This window comes from Juglans regia, chromosome 9 (assembly GCF_001411555.2).
Source record: "Juglans regia cultivar Chandler chromosome 9, Walnut 2.0, whole genome shotgun sequence".
Taxonomy (NCBI): Eukaryota; Viridiplantae; Streptophyta; class Magnoliopsida; order Fagales; family Juglandaceae; genus Juglans; species Juglans regia.
In genome coordinates this window covers 1,456,233-1,480,340 of record NC_049909.1, presented here as the reverse complement: position 1 = coordinate 1,480,340, position 24,108 = coordinate 1,456,233, and the positions used below count along the sequence as shown (strand labels likewise).

Here is a 24,108-nt window from a genome sequence, read left to right as displayed (position 1 = left end):
CAATTAACCTATTTATTAATCGTATCTCTTTAGATCAACCAATTTTGATTTAAACTATTTATATCCTGGCCCAATTATTTCGCGTGGAGTTTATGGATAATGTCATATATTGTTAGCCCAGTAGGTGACAAAAAATGACGGAAACGCTTGGAATAGACTGTTTGCTACGTCGAGTTGTATCGCCGCAGTAACTCTGATGCGGTCTTATCAACCAGATAACGTATTATGTCCCATGGTCACTGCTCATTGAAAGAAACGGCGTCACTTCGCCTTGCCGTGTGCCTAACTTCTAGAGGTTGAAAGGTAGAAAAGACACCGCCGGTACCCCGTACATAGACAATGCTCAGAGACGGAGCCGCCCGCTACTGAGCCTCAGGTGAGAACCAACGTACAGTCCACAACCCCCCGAAAAGCGTGTACCCACAAGGTGATTTCTCATAATTTTTGACCTTCTTAATTTTTGGGGTTTTGATTTCTGAATGTCTTTGTGCTGGGTTTGGAAACTAATGCAGAAACCCTAAAATGAAATATAAACTGCATAAATGGGAGATCGTTTCTATGTGAAACAGTCTGTATATAATTAGCTTTTGGGATTGGTTATTATCTTTACCACCCTTTTAAGTTTAAGGGCTCTGGATGCTTTTGGTAAAGTTCACTACTTTTATTTGGTCTCTCTTGTAAACAATGAAACAATTTTTCTGCCTTTCCCCATGTTTAGAACAAGAGCGTCTATGCAATACAGAGCCCAATGTGTTAGATTACATGCTTGTGCCAATCTATTTTTTTCGTCTTAATGGATTGAACTGGAACTTTCCGTCGCTGAGTTTATTTTCTGCAATTCTGAATAATCCATGAGAAAGAAAAAGGTATTTTTCTTTTATTAATCTAGTTTTGTGCTCTGGGATTTTCTGAAGGTATTTTGCGTATAAATGCGAGCTTTTTTGATGAGTATTGAGATGTTAAGCTCAGTCTTTCCCACCGATGATTATAAGGGTTGTATAGGATGGATGTCCACACTTTTAAGAGTTAAAGGAATAATATGCATATAAACCGATGGTTGAGTTTCCGCGTTGGTTGTTGCTAAGAAGAGAATGCATGAACATTTGCAATCTTTAGGCTTTTATTTGCCATATGAGCACAACCTGTTTGACGAAATGTCTCAGTTTTGTGTCTTCCAAAATGCTTGCATATCTCTTGGTCTTAATAAACCCACCTGCACAATTTTCTGGAACTAGATTCTAAGTTACAGGTAATGAGTTCTGCTTTTATTGTTGTATGTTTTTTCTTTATAAGTATGGATGCTTTTATTATTGGATGCTATGTTTCGTTGCTCATTTCTGCAAGCTCTTTTTTTGGCACATATTCTATATTTTTTTAGACTATAGTTGATTTACATTCTTCTTCAATCTCATGTATAGAAGAAAAATAATACAACCGAAAAACACTCAGTGCTATAGAAAATATTGAAGCTTTTTACTAAAAATTTAATTCACTTTGAGTTTGGGGTGCTTTGCTTCTTTCAAGTCACTTTATTTATTATTCTCCTCCTTTTGCTCTAAGAATATGCAATTTTCTACCCATTTCAAAGCTTCAATTTCAGAAGTGTAAGATATATTATGGTTCTTGCAAGATAAGCATTACCTATGATCTGACTTCAATAATTCAAGGTGGAGGTCATCATATCTTGATTTTGATTATCTGTATTTCTTGAGATGCATATTTTTTGTTGCCATAAATAACTTCATTATATATATTTAGTAGATTTTGCAACTATTTTGCACACAAAATTTGAACTTGTGATGCAATTACATGGCTTTTCAAATGAAAGTAAAAATCTAGACTTGGCAAAGGTTCATCAATTCTAAGGATTTTGAAAATGGATCGATGAATTTTAAAACTAAGTATTTGACACATTATAATATCCACGATTGGATAAATGTTTTTTTATCGGTAAACAAAATTTATTGATCATAACAATAGGCAAGGGCCCAAGTATCGATTTAAGTTTTTTTGATCAGATAATTTTTTTGTTGCAATTTTTATAAAACTGAGAAAAACATAAATTAAGTTTAGTAAGCATAGAGATTGAAAATTAATGATATAATAAGAAAATATAAGCCTGTAAATAGTGCGGGGTATAGGCTAGTAAATTATGAGAGTGAACACAGGATGGTCCTCTTTATACATAAGAAAAAACTGTATTTTTTTTATTTTCATAATTGATTGCATATTTTGAATAATTAATAAAAAATTTGTTATTTGAGGTTTTTTAACCTGATGCTACGTTTTTACTTCTTAAGATCAATGAATGTAAAAAATGATAAACAACTAGAGTCTATAGCACTCGGCCCAAGTTTTAATTGAGTCTTGAGTTGAGCTCAAATGAGTCGAGCTCGAATAGCCTAAAAAGCACTAGTTAAGCTCAAATTTGGTTTCATTATAACCGAGCCGAGCTTGACCAGCCATTGCTCTCTCAAACTCAACTCAACTCAACTCAACTACAAGCCTAATCACCATCATCACCATGTTGACATATTTAAGCTAATGTATATACAGGTTTCGTGGTCCAAAACAGTATGGTGTTTTATGCCCCATTTGGATTCAGAGATGAGCTAAGATGAGTTGAGATAGTTTGTGAATAGTAATGAGATTTGTGAGTTAAAATTTGTGAATAGTAATGAGATGAGTTGAGATAATCTCAACTCACCTCTCAATCCAAACCGGCCGATCAGAAATTTAAACAATGTTGGTTAGCATTAGGTAACATGTTGTATGCAGAAATTTCTTCTTGACGTTCAAAGTTTAAGGGGGCTGGATGCTTTTGTCAACGTTCACAACTTTTATTGTGAAGCCCAAGTCTATATTTGTTTTATTTAGTAAGATAAAGCCCAACTTGTTGTTTAAGTGAATTTTATTGTGTGTGGGTGTGAGAGACGGGCTCAGCCCGTGGGTGTGTGTGCGAGCCAGCCCAGCCCGTGCAAGTGAACCCAGCCCCAGCCCTTTCCCCTAAACTATGTCGTTTTAGCCTAAGGGAAGAAAACCCTAAAATGTTTTCCCTTCTCCCGTCAGCACTGCACCCCCCCTTCAAGTACTCTCTATTCTCTCTCCCTGTGCACCATTGCAGCTCAAGCCCTGCACCTTGGTTGCCGGCAACGTCATTCGAAGCCACCGGTAGGTCATCTCCTTCGTATCTCTCTCCGTATCACCCTTGTTCTCCTATTTTCTTTGCCTTTGTGAGGTGTGAAGAAGTCTGGATAGAAGGGAAGCGAGCAGATGGATGAAGATCACAAGTGTAAGCAACGATATTAACTGCCAACCTCAAACGGGGTGTTTTGAGAATTAATGAAACGGTGCGTTGAATTCATTTAATAACGAGGTTAGTCAAACGGTGCGTTCTCTGTGATTGCCCGACGTCGTTTTGGGTCTTCTTGTATAACAGAATAAGAGTTAGTTAGAAGTTTGTTAGTCTGTTAGCCTTTCGATAGTTCTATAAAAGGAAGGGTAGGGTTTAGGCAGGGCATCGAAGAATTAGAGTTGAGTGTGATTGTAAGGAGCTTGGAGAATGCTCGAAATTCTCCTCCATCAATAAAGAAGATTTTGTGCCTTTCTTGCTGTTTTCTTGAATTGTTACTAGCTGGTTTCCCGTGTTCTTGAGTTCCACGGCAGAAGAGTCCATAACAATTGGTATCAGATTGGCGATCCATGGCGGAAAACACGCGCGCAGCTGCTAAGAAGGCTCAGCAGGAAGCTGTTCTGAAAAAATTAGAAGACCACAACGATGCTATTAATAGTATTCATTCAAGGCTCGATCAATTGTCTGACATGTTGAAGTCATTAGTTGAGTTTCAGCAAGTTAACTCTCGTAGGGAGGAGAATATTGAAGATACTTCGTTTGGTAGGCGTTTGAATCAAGAGGAGAGATTTCCTAGGGGCATTAGACTCGACTTTCCCCATTTTGATGGCTCTAATCCTGGAGCATGGATTTTTAAAATAACACAATACTTTGAGTATCATCAAGTTTCGATGAATCAGAGACTTTTAATGGCTTCCTATCATATGGAGGGTGAGGCCCTCGTATGGTACCAAGATGCAGTGGATGGGGGTATTTTTACAACGTGGGAGTCCTTTGTAAAAGCCTTGCTGGTCAGGTTTGGTACTACAGCCTATGATGATCCTATGGAGTCCTTAACACGATTAAAACAAGTATCTTCTGTGGCTAATTACAAAGCACAGTTTGAAGCCTTGTCCAATAGGCTGAAAGGGTTGTCAGAAAAGCATAAACTAAGCTGTTTCATGAGTGGACTTAAAGATGAAGTTCGACTTTCTGTAAAAATGCTTAACCCTATAAATCTTAATACTGCCTTCGGTCTTGCTAAGATTCAAGAAGAATATGTTTTGGCATCAAGGAGATCTTGGAAGAATAACACAGCACTACCTGTTAAGAGCCAGGGGGAAAGTGTGGATGATAGTTCCAAGTTTCAGAAGTATGGAGTGCCAACGAGGAGGGTTTTTTCTTCACAAATGGATGAGAAGAGGAAGAAAGGCCTCTGTTATCATTGTGAAGAGAAATGGAATCCCAATCACGTGTGCAAGAATCCCAGAGTTTATGTCATCCAAGGGGAGGAGGAAAAAATCCAGCCTGTTCTTGAAGAATCAGTGATAATAGAAGAGGGAGAGGTATCGGGTGATGCTGAGGACTCTTTGGAAGTTTCTGTTAATGCTATTTCTGGTTGCAGTAATGGAAATGCTATGAAGTTGCATGGCAAGATTGGCCCTTGTTCAGTTGAAATTCTTATAGATTCGGGAAGCACACATAATTTTATGGATCCTATGGTGGTCCAAGAAGCTGAGTTGAAGGTCAGAAAAGACTATAGCTTGCAAGTAAGGGTTGCCAATGGGGATAAAGTTTTGAGCCAAGGAAGGGGGGAAGAACTAATCAAGATTCAAGGTTCGAAGTTCTCTGTTCCTTTTCATGTACTAACATTGGGAGGATGTGATATCGTTCTTGGAGTTCAATGGTTAAAAACCTTGGGCAATATTACTTGGAACTTTATTGATATGTCAATGAGCTTTCAGTGGAATGAGCAGATGGTTAAGTTACAAGGATTGACTGCTGCAAGTGTCCACGTGTTGTCAGGAACTATGGCAATTAAATCAGATTTTATAAGTTAACAAGCATGGTTGTTACAGCTGAGGCCTGTGGAGCAACCACATTATGAAGTATGTTCTGGAGGACCAATGGCTGAGTTGCTGGATGGATTCCAGGATGTGTTTGCTGTGTTTGCTGAGCCTGTTGGATTGCCACCAAAAAGAGAGTTTGATCACTCAATCAAGCTGAAGGATGGGGCTTCTCCTGTTATAGTTCGACCCTACAGGTATCCTCATTACCAGAAATCCGAGATAGAACAAATTGTACATGAATTGTTGCAAACTGGTGTAGTAAGATCCAGCCAAAGCCCTTTTTCTTCACCAGTGTTATTGGTTAAGAAGGCTGATGGATCTTGGCGTATGTGCATCGATTATAGAGCCCTTAATAAAGAAACCATTAAAGATAAGTTTCCAATACCAGTAATCGATGAACTTCTTGATGAATTGTTTGGAGCTCATGTGTTTTCAAAGTTGGATTTAAGGGTTGGATATCATCAGATTCGTGTTAAGGAGGAGGACATTCACAAGACAGCATTTAGAACTCATGAAGGCCATTATGAGTTCTTGGTAATGTCATTTGGTCTTACAAATGCTCCTGCCACCTTTCAAGGATTAATGAACCATATTTTTAAACCTTTCTTGAGAAGGTTTGTTTTGGTTTTTTTTTATGACATTTTGGTGTATAGCAAAACTGTTGGTGATCATTTGTTGCATGTAGAGACTGTGTTGGGCATTTTGAGGCAGCATACACTTTATGCAAAGATGTCTAAATGTAAGTTTGGGGTGCATGAGATCGAGTACTTGGGCCACATTATTTCGGGGAAAGGAGTACAAACTGATGCTGCCAAGACAGCAACCATGATTCAATGGCCTATTCCTAAAACCTTGAAGTCCTTAAGAGGATTTCTAGGGTTAACGGGTTATTATAGGAAGTTCATACGCAATTATGGCTCCATAGCAGCACCTTTGACAGAATTATTGAAGAAGAATTCCTTCTGTTGGAATGATAAAGCTGCTGCTGCCTTTGAGTTCTTGAAAAAAGCTGTGAGCAATCCTCCTGTGCTGAGACTACCAGATTTCACCAAAGTGTTCACCATTGAGTGTGATGCTTCTGGTGTGGGCCTTGGGGCAGTCTTGATGCAAGATTCTCAACCCATTGCCTTTTATAGCAAAGCCTTAAAAGGAAAAGCACTACACTTATCCACATATGAGAAGGAGCTCTTAGCTCTAGTGTCTGCTGTCCAGAGATGGAGACCTTACCTATTGGGCCATTCCTTTAAAATCAAAACTGACCAACAAGCATTGAAGTTTTTGGTCGAGCAGAGGATAGGCACTGAGTCACAGCACAAGTGGGTGTCTAAACTGATTGGTTATGATTTTTCAGTGGATTACAAGAAGGGTAAAGAAAACTTAGTAGCTGATGCTCTCTCGAGAAGAGATGAGGAAGAACAGCCTGTGCTTGCAATGATTTCCTTTCCAAATCCCTTGTGGATTGAAGAGTTGAAAAGAAGTTATTCCTCTTGTCCTAAAATGTCTGCAATTCTGACTAAGTTGCAGCAAGGTCAGGAGGCACCAAAACATTTTTCTATTCAGCAAGATTTGTTGCTGAGAAAGGGGAAGTTGGTTGTCATTCCTTCTACTTCATTCCACTCCAAGGTGCTGCAATTCATCCATAACAATCCCCAAGCAGGCCATGTGGGCTATCATAAGAGCTACAAAGGGCAAGAAGAGATTTTTGGTGGGAAGGCATGAGGAAGGATGTCAGAAGGCTGGTAAAAGAATGTGAAGTTTGTCAAGTCAGCAAATATGAAAATGTGCAGTACCCTGGCCTGTTACAACCACTTTCTATACCTCAATCCCCATGGTTGGATATTTCCATGGACTTCATTGATGGGTTGCCCAATTCTAATGGATTTTCTGTGGTTTTTTCCGTGGTGGACAGGCTAACCAAATCTGCCCATTTCTTTCCCCTTTCACATCCTTATACAGCTGTTAAAGTTGCTCAAGTTTTCTTTTCTGGGGTGTTTAAACTGCATGGGTTACCAAGGTCCATTGTTTCTGACCGAGATGCAGTTTTCACTAGTTCATTTTGGAAACAGTTATTTCAGATGCAAGGGGTCTCTTTGGATTTCAGTTCCTCTTACCATCCTCAGTCCGATGGTCAAACAGAAGCATTGAACAAATGTGTGGAAGGGTACTTAAGGTGTTATTGCAGTCAAAAACCAAAGGAATGGACTTCATGGTTACCAATTGCTGAATGGTGTTACAACACTACCATGCATTCTACCATCAAAATGTCTCCCTTTGAGGCTCTCTATGGCTATGCACCACCAAAGTTGATGGCCTATGTCTCAGGAACGTGCTCTAATGATGCTGTTGATAGGCAGCTCAAGTCAAGACAGGAACTATGGGCCTTGTTGAGAGATAATATAAAGAGTGCACAACATAGGATGAAATTCTATGCTGACAAAAATAGAAGCGAAAGGTCTTTTGAAGAAGGTGATTGGGTCTTTTTAAGACTCCAACTTTATAGGCAGAAATCAGTTGCAATGAGGCATAACATGAAACTAGCACCAAGATTTTATGGACCTTTCCAGATTGTGAAAAGGTTGGGATCTGTGGCTTATAGATTAAATTTGCCTAGCTCCTCAAAAATACACCCAGTTTTTCATGTGTCGTGTTTAAAAAAGAAACTTGGCCAGCACATTGTACCCTTACCAACGTTACCTCCCACTGATTCAAGTGGTCAGTTACAACCTGAGCCTCAGAAAATTTTGGAAAGAAGAGTTTCTAAGAATGGTAATCATGCTGTGACAGAAGTATTGGTGAGCTGGGTGGGGGCTGCAGTCGAGGAATCTTCTTGGGAAAGCTTGTGGAAATTGAGACAACTCTACCCACACCTTGTGGGAACTGTGTTGTGAGGTGTGCTCTACGTGAAGAACTTGTGGTCAAGTTCTTAAGGGGGGGAGAATGTGAGGTGTGAAGAAGTCTGGATAGAAGGGAAGCGAGCAGATGGATGAAGATCACAAGTGTAAGCAACGATATTAACTGCCAACCTCAAACGGGGCGTTTTGAGAATTAATGAAACGGTGCGTTGAATTCATTTAATAACGAGGTTAGTCAAACGGTGCGTTCTCTGTGATTGCCCGACGTCGTTTTGGGTCTTCTTGTATAACAGAATAAGAGTTAGTTAGAAGTTTGTTAGTCTGTTAGCCTTTCGATAGTTCTATAAAAGGAAGGGTAGGGTTTAGGCAGGGCATCGAAGAATTAGAGTTGAGTGTGATTGTAAGGAGTTTGGAGAATGCTCGAAATTCTCCTCCATCAATAAAGAAGATTTTGTGCCTTTCTTGCTGTTTTCTTGAATTGTTACTAGCTGGTTTCCCGTGTTCTTGAGTTCCACAGCAGAAGAGTCCATAACAGCCTCTCTCTCGATAGCCAATCTGGTGACATCGTGCCGCCATCGCCTACCATCGCTACCTTGCCATGTGGTCCGACATCGGCAGTGGTGAATCCCTCTCTCTCGACTTCTCCCACCCCTCCATCGACCACCCTCTCTCATACTGAAACCCATATCCATTTTGGGTTTGAAAACCCTTACTGTTGTCGCCTACCCCACCGTACCACGCAGTCCAACATCAGCCAAGGCAGCTCCTCCCTCTCGGCCTCTGTGTTCGTTACCCTCACCTTCCTTGTCTTTGTCGCTCACTGCCTCTCTCTCTCTCTCTCTCTCGTCGTGCCGTCTGTCGCAGCCAATGTCGTCGCCACTTCTTGCCAGGCGCCACTCCTTGTCGGGCGGTTTCCCTCTTAACCCTCTCGATCTCGCCTTTCTTCCTGTAGATCTCTCCCTCTATCTCTCGATCTCTGTCTCGCAGTTAACATGCTGCCGCTGTGAATTGCCAGTTGTGTGACGTAGGGAGTCAGGGTATGCGCGTGATCCAAAGGGGAGACTATGGTGCATGCGTAATTAAATGGATGCTTTAAAAATGGAAATGTGGATTTTTGGCGTGCATGGCTTTTCTGTAAATTGTTGAGAAGGATATTGGCTTTGTGGAGTTTTGGTAAATCTCATTGTTTTTTTTTCCAAATGCTGTGATACGTCCACTTTTTCCGTGTTTGTATTTTTGAATGTCATTCTATTGGCTTTACCTGCTGAGATTGCGAAATCTCATTTTAGTGTACCCACCTACGGTTCGGGAACCATAGATTTTGATGCAAAGGACGGTTATGAGCTTGGAAGATGGTTATGAGGAGTGAAGACTTGGGTACCTTCCCCCTTATGTAGCGTTGTTTGGTGTTTTCCTTTTAATTAGTCGGATGATTGTATAAATTTTATGTCGGAGATTGGGAGACTGGTGGCTTATGGATTATTTTGTTGGAGTTGTAATTTGAATTTTCTGGTATTGTTAAAATTAATTGATTGCCCTTTTTTTTTCCTCTGCGAATTGATTGTACACATTTATCGAGCATGCGGGCACACTATGTTTTCATGTTATGCGAGGGGTGTTTGACCCAAGGGGCTAACTTCCTGGCGTCGCGATTCCTGCCAGAGCCCAAGTTGGGGTCGAGGGCACCACATTTATTTAGGCTCACTTGTAAATAAATTTTTTCAGCCTTTCCATAAGAGTGACTTATCCAAAAAAAGGGTTTAGGCCCAGAGTGTTTATAGAATACAGAGCTCAATGTGTTAGATTACATATTGGTACAAATCCTTTTTTTTTTTTTTGTCTTAATGGATTGAACCAGAGCCTTCCCTTGCTAACTTATTTTCTGCAATTCTGAATAATCCATGAATAATTTCTGGAGGTTTTATAATGTTAAAATGCGATATTTTTCGATTTTAGATTAGAGTTATGAGATGTTATGCTCAGTCTTTTCCACCAGATTATGGAAGTTTTCCTGTTAGTTTAGATATTGGTTGGAGAATGCGTGGTACAGCACAAGTATGTAGCTATTCTTTAATTTATTTAATGCTCAAATCTTAAAGATGGTGATTGATATCAGTTAACGTGCTGGGGAAATGGTCTAATAAGGCATGAGTTCCACAACTATTTGCAGAAGTTTCTTATTACTATTGTTTCTTTCTTTATAATTTTGTTGTGTTTAGTATATTTGGCCAGAATTTGGAATATGATGATTTATTTCAGCTGATTGTATGTTTCATCCTCTCAACTGTCACTTTCATACAAATGATGGGCATCTCAGAAGATGAGAGAAGCCTTCATGAAATTTTGAAAAATGCAGCTAGCATTATCAAGACTTATCTTATTCTTTTGGTTTATGGTAGGTGGAGGAAAAACAAAATGTTTCTCAAGGTACAGTTGCCTTGGAATGTCATAATCCCTGCCGAAAACTTGGATGCGAAAGGATTGCTGCTCCAACGGTCAATTATTATTCGCCTGTTGGAGGACTTTGCTGCTAGAAAGGCCACTAAGGATCTTGGATATTATCTTGCAGTCACGACTCTGGAGAGCATAGGAGAGGGGAGAGTTAGACAGCAAACGGGAGATGTAATGTTTCCAGTTGTTTTTAGTGGAATCACCTTCAAGCTTTACAGAGGAGAGATTTTAGAAGGGGTTGTCCACAAGGTGCTGAAGCATGGGGTCTTCTTGAGGTGTGGACCGGTGGAAAATATATATCTCTCTCATCTGAAAATGCCAGGTTACAGTTATATGCCTGGGGAGAATCCAATGTTCAATGACAAGGTTTCGAGGATTGAAAAAGACATCGTGGTTCGTTTCATTGTTATTGGGACAAAATGGCTGGAGGCGGAAAGGGAATTTCAAGCATTGGTCAGTTTGGAGGGACATTATCTGGGACCAGTTTCGTAGTGTTGATGATACTGCCTTTGCATCTGGGACCAAATATGTTTATAAGCCTTGTCGATACTCATGCTGCTTGGATACTACTATTATCTACTTCAATTAACTTCTTTGAGTTCTTGTGACAAAGTAATTGGCATTTTGACATATTGTTGGTAGTAAGTTGCAACTTTTTCCGTTAGCAGGTGACAGGTGTCCACTTGTGCAAATTAATCAAGGGTGCATCCTCTGTGAAGTTTGCTGGAATATTACTTCAGTTTCCACAACACCTCTGGCTCTGTTGTTCAGGATTTTAGATTTGTGTCTCGATGTTTAACTTTGGAATTGCAACAGCTCATGGAACCTACAACAAGAATGTTACAGACAGCTTGCTTTCAGTTTGGAATTGCAGCAGAATGTTTATGTTACCAAAAGTCTGTCTTACACTATTTTAGCGAGCTTGGTCGCCTAAAGATGTTCCAAATATTAATTTAGATTTTTTTTAAAATAATGAAATAGTAAGCAATCTTAGAAAGAAAATCTCTACCAGCACACATCTAGTTGCAGAGTCATCACGCACGAGCCGACGTGTAACTACACATCGGATTAATGAAACGCTGCGTTTGGGGCAAGCCGTTCGTGTTTTCATTTTTGGCGGGAAGAGTTTCACTCCAAATCAAAGCACACCGTTTTGCTACCAACCTTCCCCTTGCGATCGCAACCCTTCCCCTTCAGCTCTTTCTCCTCTAGTCCTCCTCCCCCTAACCCTAAGCCCCGTGTGATAGAGGAGCCCCCTTTTGTTATGAGTCCCTGAGAACACGTGTATCAGTCAAGAGTCAAAAAGAAACTGCAGGAATTATCCCTAATTTAGAGTGCGACGTCGTAAGGAATTAGAAGGAAACGCAGCGTTTGGAGGAATGGAATGCAGAGTTCAAGGGTCTAGAGCTTGAGCCTTTATTTGAATTAATTGTATTTTCTTTCTCTACTTTCATTGGACCACATGGGGACTAGTTTGTTATAATGTAAAAAAGGATTGAGAGGGAATCATCTATTGTCAGGAACGTGAATTCTCTTGTGGAGGTTGGGAATGCCTCGAACATTCCGTGGCTATCAATTCTATCCATTTCCGTTTTCATCTTAAAAGTATTTGTTTTGAAATTTGCTTTTCTTCTTCCTTAATCTTAGTAAAGGCCAGCAACCTAACAGCCTTCCTGTTCTGCGAGATTTCCTAAACCCTAACCACAAGCCCCGTGTGACAGAGATGAATGAATCTCTGAAAGGTATTCCTATCTCATCTTTCCGTGCACAATTTTATTAACAGAATATTTAGCTCGAAACTGATGTCTTCTTGAGTTGCCTCTTTATGGCATTTCGGCCTCTTTCTGCAAAATTATTTATGTGTTCTGAGAAAGCAGTGCCTGAGCAAATTCCAGACCTGTTCAATCTAAGGCAACCACTATCTGCCTGTCATCCTTTGGACTTGGAGGACCCTTCAGTATCGATTCATTTTCTGAGAAGTGGAAGAGTCAGAAAAGAAAGTCCAAGTCATCCAAGAAAGAATCTTCACAGGTAATTTATCGTCCTTTTAGTTCTAACTCAAACTATATAGCTACTATAAGAAGAAAAAAAAAAAAAAAAAATAGATGTATTCAAATTATGATTTTCACATTTGATTCTGTTATATAAATTTCCTGAGCTAGTTCTAAGTTATTACTGGGGAACTATTTTATTCAATTTCAAGGCATGGTGAAATTAAAATTCTCTGAAATTCTTAGAATCTCTTAGTTCTCAGTATACGCATATTGCTTACCGAAGCTGCTCAAGTGATTGGATTACTTTCTTTTGATTGAACTTCCATCATTATTCATATTTCTCATTATCTGATACGATCGAATTGGTGTACATTAAAGACGTTTAAACATTTTGATTGATTTAATTATATGGTACGTAGCAGCCAAGTATTTTATAAAAAAACAATGCATGTTATAAAATGAAAAGAACCTTCATGGGCAGTAATGCCATGAATTGTAATATGCGTATTCGAAGGACAATAGAATTGTTCCCCAAATTATATGTATTTTTTTTTTTGTATTTTTTCAGTGCTAGTAATATATAGTAATATATCATCCCCATTATCCCCACGACAGATTTAGAATGTCATCATCAGTTTTTTGAACGCCTCTGGTTAGTTGTACTTTGAGGAATAACCCAATGTGCATATGCGGTTTTTGTAACAGTCCACTAGAAATTTATTGGTAGAATTTTTAGACTTTAGCAACCTCGTGGAAATATCGTAAGTTTTCACGATTCGACCAGTCGCGCATGTGACACCCAGACCCAAAATTGGTATAGTTGGACTTTGGATTTTTATTTATTTATTTATTTGAGCTTGATATTTTAGGTTTTTATATTACGAACTTGAGTAGTGATTTTTTTTTTATTTGGAGATTTTGGCCGTTTATTTTTATTCTCTCTACATGTTTATTTTTTTTGTTTTCTTCTCTTTCCGTCTATATTTTTTTTACATGGCTTATTTCCGTCGCCCACAGCATGCATGCACACACAGAGCTTACCCTTCCATCCGCACATACGTCTCTTTTATCTCTAGGGTTTTTGCACGATATTTATAGACACATGTTATTCCATGCTAGTAAAACTGCTGCCCAAGCACAAGCCGCCGAACCACTTTGAATCGCAAGCCAGCCCAGCCCTTCTTGCCGTTGTATTCATCTTCCCCAAGGCTCCTCAACCCCACGTTCGCCACCCTGCCGCGCCCAACCATTGTTTCACACACACAGCCATGCATACCACCAGGTGATAGCCACTGCCCGTGCCCTACGAGAAACCGCACAACCACCACTGAAGGGTAGTCTCACTGCCAAACTCTTCCACAACACAATCCAGTCGCTGCCACCAGCGTCCTTCCCGTAGCAGCAACCCAAGAATCAGACTCAACGCTACCGTCGCGTCCCGCCCTAATCCATCGTTCAAACCATTGAAGAAACCTCTATTTTTGTCTTCGAAAACAGAGCATTTTTTTTCCTTTTCTGTTTGCTACTATTCGACGCAAACCAGCCGAGCACCGCCGCCACCAACCTCTTCCATGACATCGCCGCCGCACATCATGTATCGTTGGGCGCTGCACTCCATCCAAGTTCGTCACTCTCCTCTCGGCAAGCTACCCCCGAACTCAACTCTCCTCTCCGTCCTTCTCTGTTTCTCTCTCTCTCTCTCTCTCTGTCTCTGTCTCTCTCTCTCTCGCTCATCTCTCTTCCTCTCTCTTTCAGTGCACTACCGTCGGGACACCCTCCGCCCACCACAACTCAGCTCCACCACGATCTCCTTCCCTCACGGTGAGCTCCTGTGGCACGTCTTCCCTCACTTGTGAGTTTCGGAAATATATGGTTCTAAGTGCTGTAATTATGTAAAGTTAGTGGGTAGGGGGAGATATTTATGAGATTACCATTTTTCCCTTAAGCCAAGTAGGATTTGAATGTATTTTTTTTTTTAAAATGGGTTTTGAATGGGCTTTGTTTTAGGTTTGGGTTTGGTTTTATGTTCAGCTTGTGTTTTACAAAAGCTTTTGTAGCTCAGACTTGTCTTTAATTGAAGTTGAGTTTTCAGATGGATTTATGTTTTATTAAGTGGATAATGAGGATTTTGGAAAGTTGTGGTATTTTAAGGTTATGAGGATTTTTAGGTATTGAAGGATTAAAATAGGTTATTTTTTAGGTATCAAAGTATGTGAATAATTGGAAATTTAAGAAAATAACGTGATTATTTTATAGGTGACGATTAATTATTGTTCGACATTTTGAGGAAAATTCTGAAAAAGCTAAGAAGTCCAGGTAAGCGGGGTTCCTATACTAGACTTTGCATTAAATAAAATGAACTGAGGTCCTTTTTAGAAAATATGCATGTTTTGTTATGAAAAGAAATTTGAACTACCTCAGTTATTTATTCTGCATTACTCATGAGATTCTGTTTAAGAATAAAATATATTCTGTCATGACTGGTGTTGTAACAACCCGATCCTAAGTTTAGGTCATAAGATAAGTTTTATGTAATTTTTTTTATATATAACTATAAATATTTTATTACTATTGTTGTTATTATTATTATTATTATTATTTATTTTTATTGTTTTCCCCAAGCTCACGAGTCTAAACACTATTAAAATTCTTATTTCTTTTTAATGATAAAAAAACTCCCATGCACGTATGTCTTTTCTTCTTCTTCACTAGGGTTTCCATGGGTCTATATATAGAACTCGTACATGATAGACGGAAATGTCTTCAACCTAGAGCTAGGGTTGCCGCAGCCACTGCACGCAAACCATCTGCACGACAGCAATGGCTTCCTTCCATAAACCTAGCCACCCACACGAAACCACCACGCCTCCTTGTCCAGAAACCAGCCGCGGCAAATCCACGCCACCACCAGCCACCACAGTAGACAGCAGACCATCCTCAGCGGCCAAGGCACGCCGCAACAGCCACGGACGTGGAGAAGCCTCTGCTTCTCTTCCACGGTAGCGACCACACGGAAACACCTCTGTCTAGCACTCTCGAAAACAGAGCATCCCGATCGTCCGAAACCACCATCACCCACGGCGACTCCACCACTGCCCAGAACATGCCGATGCCGCCACCACTTTCAGATCATGCCGGTGCCAACTCATGGACCGCCACTGCCGAGAAACCAACTCAACCACGTTGAGGCCTCTTGCACCCGTAGACGAGCACCTCGGCGCAGCCTATCCAAGTGGTTTCGCCAGCCACCTTAAGGACGTCGGAGCACCTCTCGGGGATCACAGAAACCGTCGGTGAAGACTTTCCGTCACCCCTGGGACGCCGTGCGCCACCTCAGCCTCGACTGCCTCACGGTGATCTCCCTCCATTATTCTCGGCTAGGCAGTCCTCTCTCTCTCTCTCTCTCTCTCTCTCTCTCTCTCTCTCTATGTCACAGCGTCGCACCATCCTTCCCAGAGACCCCGTCGCGTCGCCGGTTACTCTTAGCCACCCAGCGCCGCCGTCGCCCTCAGCCCTCTCTCAGTCTCAAGTTACGAAGTATTATTCAAGAAGAAACGCATCGAGATAAGTAATTTGATCATAAATTAGGATCATCACAGTTAGCCTAAATGTATGTATATTTTAAGCCAGTTCATTGACAGCCATTATTTATGAACCGCTCATGTCATGTGCAAACATGTCATCCAGCATAACATACGATCATGTCATTCCGCATCATGTTTCAGATTCAGAAATTATAATTATGTATGTATTATGTCATGCATCTCATGTGTATAAGACACGTAAGCCATCTTAAATTCAAGTGTAAGATAAGATCTAATCAGTTAATAAGATGGCCATTCAGATGCATGGTACCAATGCAGTTCAGTTTCAGGGTGGTGTGCAAGCTACGAACTCAGTCGTGGTCCACCATAGTATGCTAGAATACTATCAGCGGTTCCCCTTGCTGCAGCGGGATGTGGGGCCGGTGCACAACCTTGCACACAGAGTTAAGTGTGTTGGTCAGTAAAATAAGTCAGATAAATCAGTCAGTTAGTTCACATAAATCAGTCATACATAGCATAAGCATTAGCATGAACAATCATGAATTTTAAGCTCAGTATGAAAATTCTTATGAAAATCTTATGTTTATTACGTTTACGTTGTGATAGATTTCTTACTGAGTTATCGACTCATTTTAGTTTATTTTCATGTTTTTAACCACCCAGGTGAAGATGATGATTACGAGCAGGCAGGCCAGGAGTAGAAGGAGCATTTTATTTTTAGTTCAGATTTTCTAGAATAAAACAACTTTTATGACAAATTTTAGTCAGATCATTCCTTTAATGTTTTTAGAAAACATTTTTATTAGATAGTTTTTCTACAAAATAAATCATATTTTCAGTTATTAAATATGAGATTTCTTGTCAAGGTTTATTTTATGAAAAACACGACACACCTAGCCTACGGGAAGGGGGTGTTACAGGTATAGACATGAGCTTATTTTTGACATTCTGTTTCTGAACTTTGAAAAAGAGAGCGAATATGAAATTTTGTGCATAAATTATGCGGTGATATGATTTTGTTCTATTCTGAAGATTTTGTTTAGTACTCTGTTTGGGTAAGACGTGATTTTTGAAAACGTTTGGCATGACTCTTTGATTCTGAATTTGATTATGTTTCTACTCTGTTCAGTTATGGCCATGCCACGGGTGATAATAGTGGCATACGGCCCCCAACCACGGGTTACAATAGTGGATACGGCCCAACCACAGGTTATAATAGTGGATACGGCCCTGCCACGGGTTAGAGTAGTGATCTCTGTTTTGAGTGCACACCTTGGTGATAGAGTGATTTATGTTCTGCTTGGCTATCCACAAATGCACAACCCTACCACGGGAGTTATACATGGCCTTTGTTCTCATATGATGTTCTGATGATGATGATGATCATTTATGTTATGCCAAAGAATATTTTTGAATCAGATTATTTCTAAATGTTCGCTCTGATATTTTGATAACATGTTTTGCTTTCGCACTCTGAAAATGAAAATGTTTTGTTCTGCATTCAGATTTCTGTAAATGCTCATGTTTACACACTGATATATGCTCTCTGCTTACTGAGTTGTTGATAACTCACCCTTTATCTCCATATATTTTTCAGATAATTTTGACGCTTCAGCAGGAGAACAAGAGTAGAAAATTTAGCAAGGTGTGATGATCGTAGTGGAATAAGTGCCCGATGGTACAAATGCTTATGCGAAAGTCGTAGTTAGTAAATTGATTTAATTTTTCGAGTATTTGATTTGATGAGTTGATGATGTTTTTGAGTTTTTAGAGAATTTCTAATTTATGTTATTGGGGATTTCTTTATTTTCGTCATGGAGGAACCTAGATTTTTGGTTTGATTAAATGGATTAATATTTTATGGTATTTTCTGGATTTTATAGCTGTGTTATTTAAGTTAATTTTAAGTATTAAGAGCAAACTCTCCGGACCTCCGGGAATGGGGCGTTACAGTGCATGTAGGTTATATAGTCTCTCAGTATAGCCAGAATTATCACTCACTTTGGTGTCAGAAGTGTGAATTTATTTATTTGATGCAGTTAGAAGTGTCAGATTGAGTTATGGTTTATGCCATTAGACTCTATTGATTATTTATGATTTTATGGTGCAATAATCCTGCTTTCAGTTTTCAGTCAAAATACTTGTTCGAAAATGTGTTTTGCTTATTTCGAGACACTTCGGGATTGAATTTCAATAAACGAATTGCACAGTTAGGTTTGTATGAATATTTAGGATTTTATAGTACAAATTTATGTTTATACTTTCCCAGAGTGAGTAGTAACCTTTATTGTAGCATCTAGCGCAGTGTTTTCAAAATCACAGTGTGGAATGTCCAAATTAGGTTAGAGAAGTTTTATTTGGACACTTTGTAAGATCTTAGCCACACTTGGTACAAAGAGGAACCATGAGTTGGATTATGAAGGAATCAAAGTGTGAGATCATGCTAGCTAAGCGAAACCCTATTCATTTTCATCTGATCAACCATGTTGTGCCAGACCAAAGAGAGTTTCAACCCTAGTGAAAGCCTAAATGGTTGGGATCGGACGGGCATTTGAAGTGTCGGGACATGCAATACAAGGTTACTTGCCCCCGTTCATGACATATAAGATGCAATGTTTCTAACATGCATCTAGCATTATGCAATATTCACAGCGGATAATTTTTTTTGAGCAATACTGTGCACCAAACTTATAACATCCCAAATACTTAAAACATACTTCATACATAAAGACATACGAAACAACTGAGACCATAATACTAGTCCAAAATAGTTGTGAACAAAAAAGTGTTGGATATTAAACTCCACAAAATACTAGTAACCTAAGGCAACTACATCTAAGTTGCACCGTCGCTTAGTCGACCATTTCCAGTTGGTCGATTCCTGGTTTTCTTTCAGATCCTGTAACAAGATCTACCATTTGGGGGGAATGGTAGTTGGGACTACCATGGTGAGATTTGATTAAAAATCTCAGCAAGTTAACAAAAAACCTTCACACAAGTTAATGATGCATGCATGTCAGTAAAAGCATGAATGCACAATCAAAGTCAATAGTAAGCAAAACATAACCTGACATAACATGGTATGAAATAATAAGCATAACGTGACTTGACATAACATAGCGTGAGCTGACATAACTTGAACTGAAATTGAAACTTAGCTTGACGTGACATGGCATGTACGTGAACTTAAAACATAACATGGACTAGCAACATAGTATGAACGTGAACTTGAAACATAACATGGACTTGAAACATAGCATGAACGTGAACATACATAATTTGAACATGAACTTGAACATAACATGACATAAACATGAATTTGAAACATATTATTGTCTCATGGGGTCACCATGATTGAGAAATCTTATCTCATGGGATTATCATGATTGACATGAACTTGAAAGTTGATATGAACATAAACTTGAACATAATATAACGTGAACATGACTTGAACGCGAAATACATGAATTTAGAATCTTTTTCAATAGACTTAATCATAAAGTGACCATACGGGTGCTACACGGGTCCCCTTGAGCTGTGTGTCCCTACCGATTATCGCATCACAACACAAGTGTTTATACCAGTTGTGAGTACATTAATATGTACTTCACAGTTGCTGCGGCCCCACATATTCTACGTGTCACAATTGTTGTGTCTCACGTAGTGTATGCTCCACAGTTGTTGTGGCCCCATGAATTGTTTGTGCCACACTTACTGTGGACACACGTAACATAATGTGTTGCTCCATCGGCATTAGTGCCTGGCGCACTCCGGTGACCAGCTAGTTAGGCCCCATTCGTAACCTGTTGACTGTACTTCGTCAACCCAGGGAATTTCACACCTATTTAGACACTCCAGCGTGAACAAATGAGTTCCACTAAGATATTACCCCATCCTAGCGCTTAGGGTCGTGATTGACATGAATAACTTAACTGGGATACATATGACATTTCGTAACGTGACGTGACATGAACGTGACATAAACGACAGAAATCCTGACGTAGCATAATGTAACATGAACATAAGATGACAGACATGACATAAAATGTAATAGACAACATTTCAAAACATGGCATATATGTAATAGACAATATTTCGTAACATGACATAACATGTAACAAACAATATTTCGTAACATTGCATAACATGTGACAGTGAATATTACATGACATGACATACATGTAACAGATAGCATATGTAATGGTGACATACTTGCAACAGATAGTAACATAAGACAAAATATATTGTGTAACAGATAAATATTTCATGACAGAATAATTCGTATAATAGATAAACATGTGATGACATGACATATATAACAACATATGAACATAAATTGTAGTTTCCTTACCTATCACATATACACAGTAAACTGATAGTAAGTTAAGGGCTAACTTACCTCGATCGTTGTGTTTTATGAGAGTAAAGTGCAAAACATAAGGAACTGTAAGAGGGTATTCTAAAAGTTAAAAATTTAATTACTAACAATTAAAATAGTGAAAAGGGACAACTTAGAGTAAAATTACCATTTTACCCTTTATATGTGGGAAAATGACCATTTACTCCTAACTTAAGGATTTCATATCCTAACTCCAAAAATCACCAAAATTTACATTCCTCATGTAAATAGGAATGTAAATTTTGTCCTAGACTCAAATAACAACTCAGAAAAATTTAAAACCATTCACAACTATGGAAAACTCACAATGGTCGAAACATTCATAGGCCATTTCTCTTGATTTTGGTTGCAATTTCTTCCATCCTCAAAACCCATGATTAAACCAAAATTTTGTAACAAAGATCTTCTTGTCCTAAGTTTAAAAATATACTTAAAATATCCATTAAGAAAAGCTAATCATCAACACCAAACCTTTTGTAAAAAGACAAATATTTCCAAGAATTCCAAAAAATCAAATCATACTTCTAACACATTCATAACATCATCCTAAGATCAACCATGTTTTAAATCATCAAACAAAAGTCACAAAAAATCACAAAACAACACTTGGAGTTTTTGGTTTTAAACTTAGTCCAAAACAGAAACGTTTCTCTCAACTAACTTTGATTAATCTGTTGATCCATGGCTTAAAGACATGTTATCTTCAAAATAAAACATCACATGGTTTAAAAATGTGTCCTAAAGAAGATCAAACCATCAAACTTAAACTCACATGGCTAAAATTCAATAAAATATGGATCTAACTCAAAAACATCAAATCTTAGGCCTAACCGAAATCCTCTTGCATAGAAAATCATATATTTAAAACTAATACTAAATATCTTCGAAATAACATCCTAACATGTATATAAGAGGCTTAGGATTATCATATAAAAATATCAAAGCCTTTGGAATAAGATTAAACCACGAAATATTCAAACTTTTACAAAACAAAAACTGATTTTCCACTTTCAGTTTTCAAGTTTCTAAATCTAAGGAAATCTATCCTCAAAAGCTTTATTTATGCAACAAAACCTCAATGAAAACTCATAAACATATTCTAAAAACACTCCATAAAATTTTCGGACCAAGATATGTCCATTAGCTTGGCCAAAATTTCAAAACATATCATACTCTCCAGTTTCATACCCAGAATGACCTTTCCATGGTTAAAAATATGTTTTATCAATCAAATGAGTATGGAATGAGTCTAATAAGATATCCACAGAAATGAGACTTAAATACGAACAACTTTTATGAAGGAGTCATCGTCATATAATACCTACAAAGGGTAAAAAATGGCCATGCAAAAAGACCCAGAATTCTGCCCGAGAGAGCTCTTTTGGGTTTCCCTAAGAATGGGGGAAAGAAGTGATAAAATGGAGAGAAGTGTGTCTTGCACGACTTTAGACTCCTGGAGGGGGAAGTTATGGGCATGAATGACACTTGATTGGAGGCGGCTATGTGACATAAAGTGGAGAATAAAGAGGAGCAAGGACTACCTGCAGCAGTTGTGAGAGATGTAGGTTGATAGAGTGGATTTGTTCTTCACATCAAGACACTATTGGGTGCAGCCGATGGTAGTGAATGGTCTGCCATGTGGGGGAGGAAACTTCTTCAAGAAGCTTTATGAATGTGGCCAATTTCGTGGGCCTTGGTGAGCCCCAACCAAGTGGGTTTCAATTTGGGGTTTAAAGGTGGTTTGGTTAGGGTTTGAGATGCTATCAAGCCCAAAACCAATTTTTCTTGGCCCAATCAAATTTCCAAGGTTTAAAAGGTTCGATAATAATGTCATAACAAGGATTTGATTAATTAATAGAATGTGGAAGTGATTTAATCAAGTGATTAAACACAATGCTAGAAATCAGATTAAAAAGGGTTTGGAGGCCAACTTTAGGGTTTGGGGAAACCATTTAGGGTTTTAGTTTCAACCAAGCTTTTGGGGTTTCAAATAGATTCCAACCATTCAGGGTTTCGCTAGGATTGAAACCTTCTTTGGTCTGGCACAATTTGGTTGATCAGATGAAACAAAGCTTTGCTTATGGCATGATCTCACACCTTGATTTCCTTCACAAATCCATTTAATGGTTCCTCATGGTGCCAAGTGTCTAATACTATTCACTAAGTGTGGCTAAGATCTTGGCAAGTGTCTAAATAAAACTTCTCTAACTTAATTTGAGCATTCCACACTGTGATTTTTAAAACACTGCATTGAGTGCGCTTATCGAGGTTACTATTCACTCCAAAGAAATGCATAATAAACTCTATACTGAAAAATCCTAAATATTCATATTAACCTATAGTGAAAATCGTTTACCGAAATTCAACCCCAAAGTGCCCCTAAAAATAATTTTACAATTTCGAACAGGCGTTTCGTCCGAAATTATGAAAATGGGCTATTGTGCCATAAAATCATAAATAATTAACTGAGTCTAATGGCGTAGACCTAATCACATTCTGACACTTCTAACTACCTCAAATAATTAAACTCGTATTTCTAGCACTACAGTGAGTGATAACACTGACTATGTTAACAGATTAAAATCTGCGCGATTGGTCGATTCGTAAAAACTTATGGGGTTTTCATGAGATTCCTAAAGTCAATAGAAATTCCACCAGTGAATTTCTAGCGGGCTGTTACAGTTGGAATCCAATTGAAACCCCAAAAGCTTAGTTAAAACCGAAACCCTAAACAGTTTCTCCAAACCCTAAAGTTGGCCTCCAAACCCTATTTGATCCAATTTCTAACATTATGTTTAATCACTTGATTAAATCACTTCCATATGTTATTAATTCCTCAAATTCATGTTATGACATCATTATCCAACCCTTTAAACCTTGGAATTTTGATTCGACCAAGAACAATTGGTTTTGGGCTTGATAGCATCCCAAACTTTCTTTAAGTCCCAAACGAAGCCCACTTGTTTAAGGCCCATGAATTTTGGCCACCTTGACAAAACTTCTTGAGGAAGTTTCCACCCACCCATAGCTGACCATCCACTGCTCATGGCACCCCAAAATCGTGCATGATGTGAAGGGAAAAAGCCACCTCATCACACCCCTTCTAGAAGAAGGCAGCAGCAGCCCACTCTCCTCCACTATTCTTGCCTTTTTGTGACCTAAGCACTATCCCTCAAGGGTCATTCAAGCCCATACCTCACCCAACAAAATTTTAGAGGTGGGCAAGACACATTTACTTTCAGTTCATCACTTCTCATTTCCGTTCTTAGAGAGAAACATTTAGGTTGGGTTTGGATAGACAGTTCAGATGAGATGAGATAAGATGTTTTGAATAGTAGTTGAATAAAATATTGTTAGATATAATTTTTTAGTTTTATTGTATCTTGGGATTTGAAAAAGTTAAATTGTTTATTATATTTTTGTATGAAAATTTAGAAAAGTTGTAATGATGAGATTAGATGAAATGAGATAAAGAGGTTTGTGTATCCAAACCTAGCTAGTAGCTCTCTCGGGAAGTTTTCTGAGTCATTTGGCGTGGCCATTTACGATCTTTTATAAGTATTTTCTCACAATGACTCATTCATGAAAGTTGTTAATCTTTGAGTTTAGTTTTCATGGATATCTTATTTGTTTCATTTCATGGTGATTTAGTCTGTAAAAAGTTGTTAACCATAGAAAGGTCATTC

At 38.7% G+C, this 24,108-nt stretch overlaps 1 protein-coding gene across 3 annotated transcripts; it reads left to right on the top strand.

Annotated features, from left to right (window-relative positions):
- The first annotated feature begins 240 nt into the window (after nucleotides 1–240).
- Nucleotides 241–11,440, top strand: LOC108986344 (DNA-directed RNA polymerase V subunit 7). 3 transcript variants are annotated; one of them, XM_035694219.1, is made up of 2 exons: nucleotides 241–427; nucleotides 10,433–11,440. In XM_035694219.1, exon 2 carries the CDS (start codon nucleotides 10,449–10,451, stop codon nucleotides 10,974–10,976), a length of 528 nt encoding a protein of 175 aa, XP_035550112.1. In that variant the 5' UTR covers nucleotides 241–427; nucleotides 10,433–10,448; the 3' UTR covers nucleotides 10,977–11,440. The 3 variants fall into 3 exon arrangements, with proteins under 3 accessions (XP_035550112.1, XP_035550114.1, XP_035550113.1); XM_035694221.1 differs by lacking the exon at nucleotides 241–427 and adding an exon at nucleotides 3,074–3,171; XM_035694220.1 differs by lacking the exon at nucleotides 241–427 and adding an exon at nucleotides 8,581–9,206.
- Nucleotides 11,441–24,108: the final 12,668 nt, after the last annotated feature.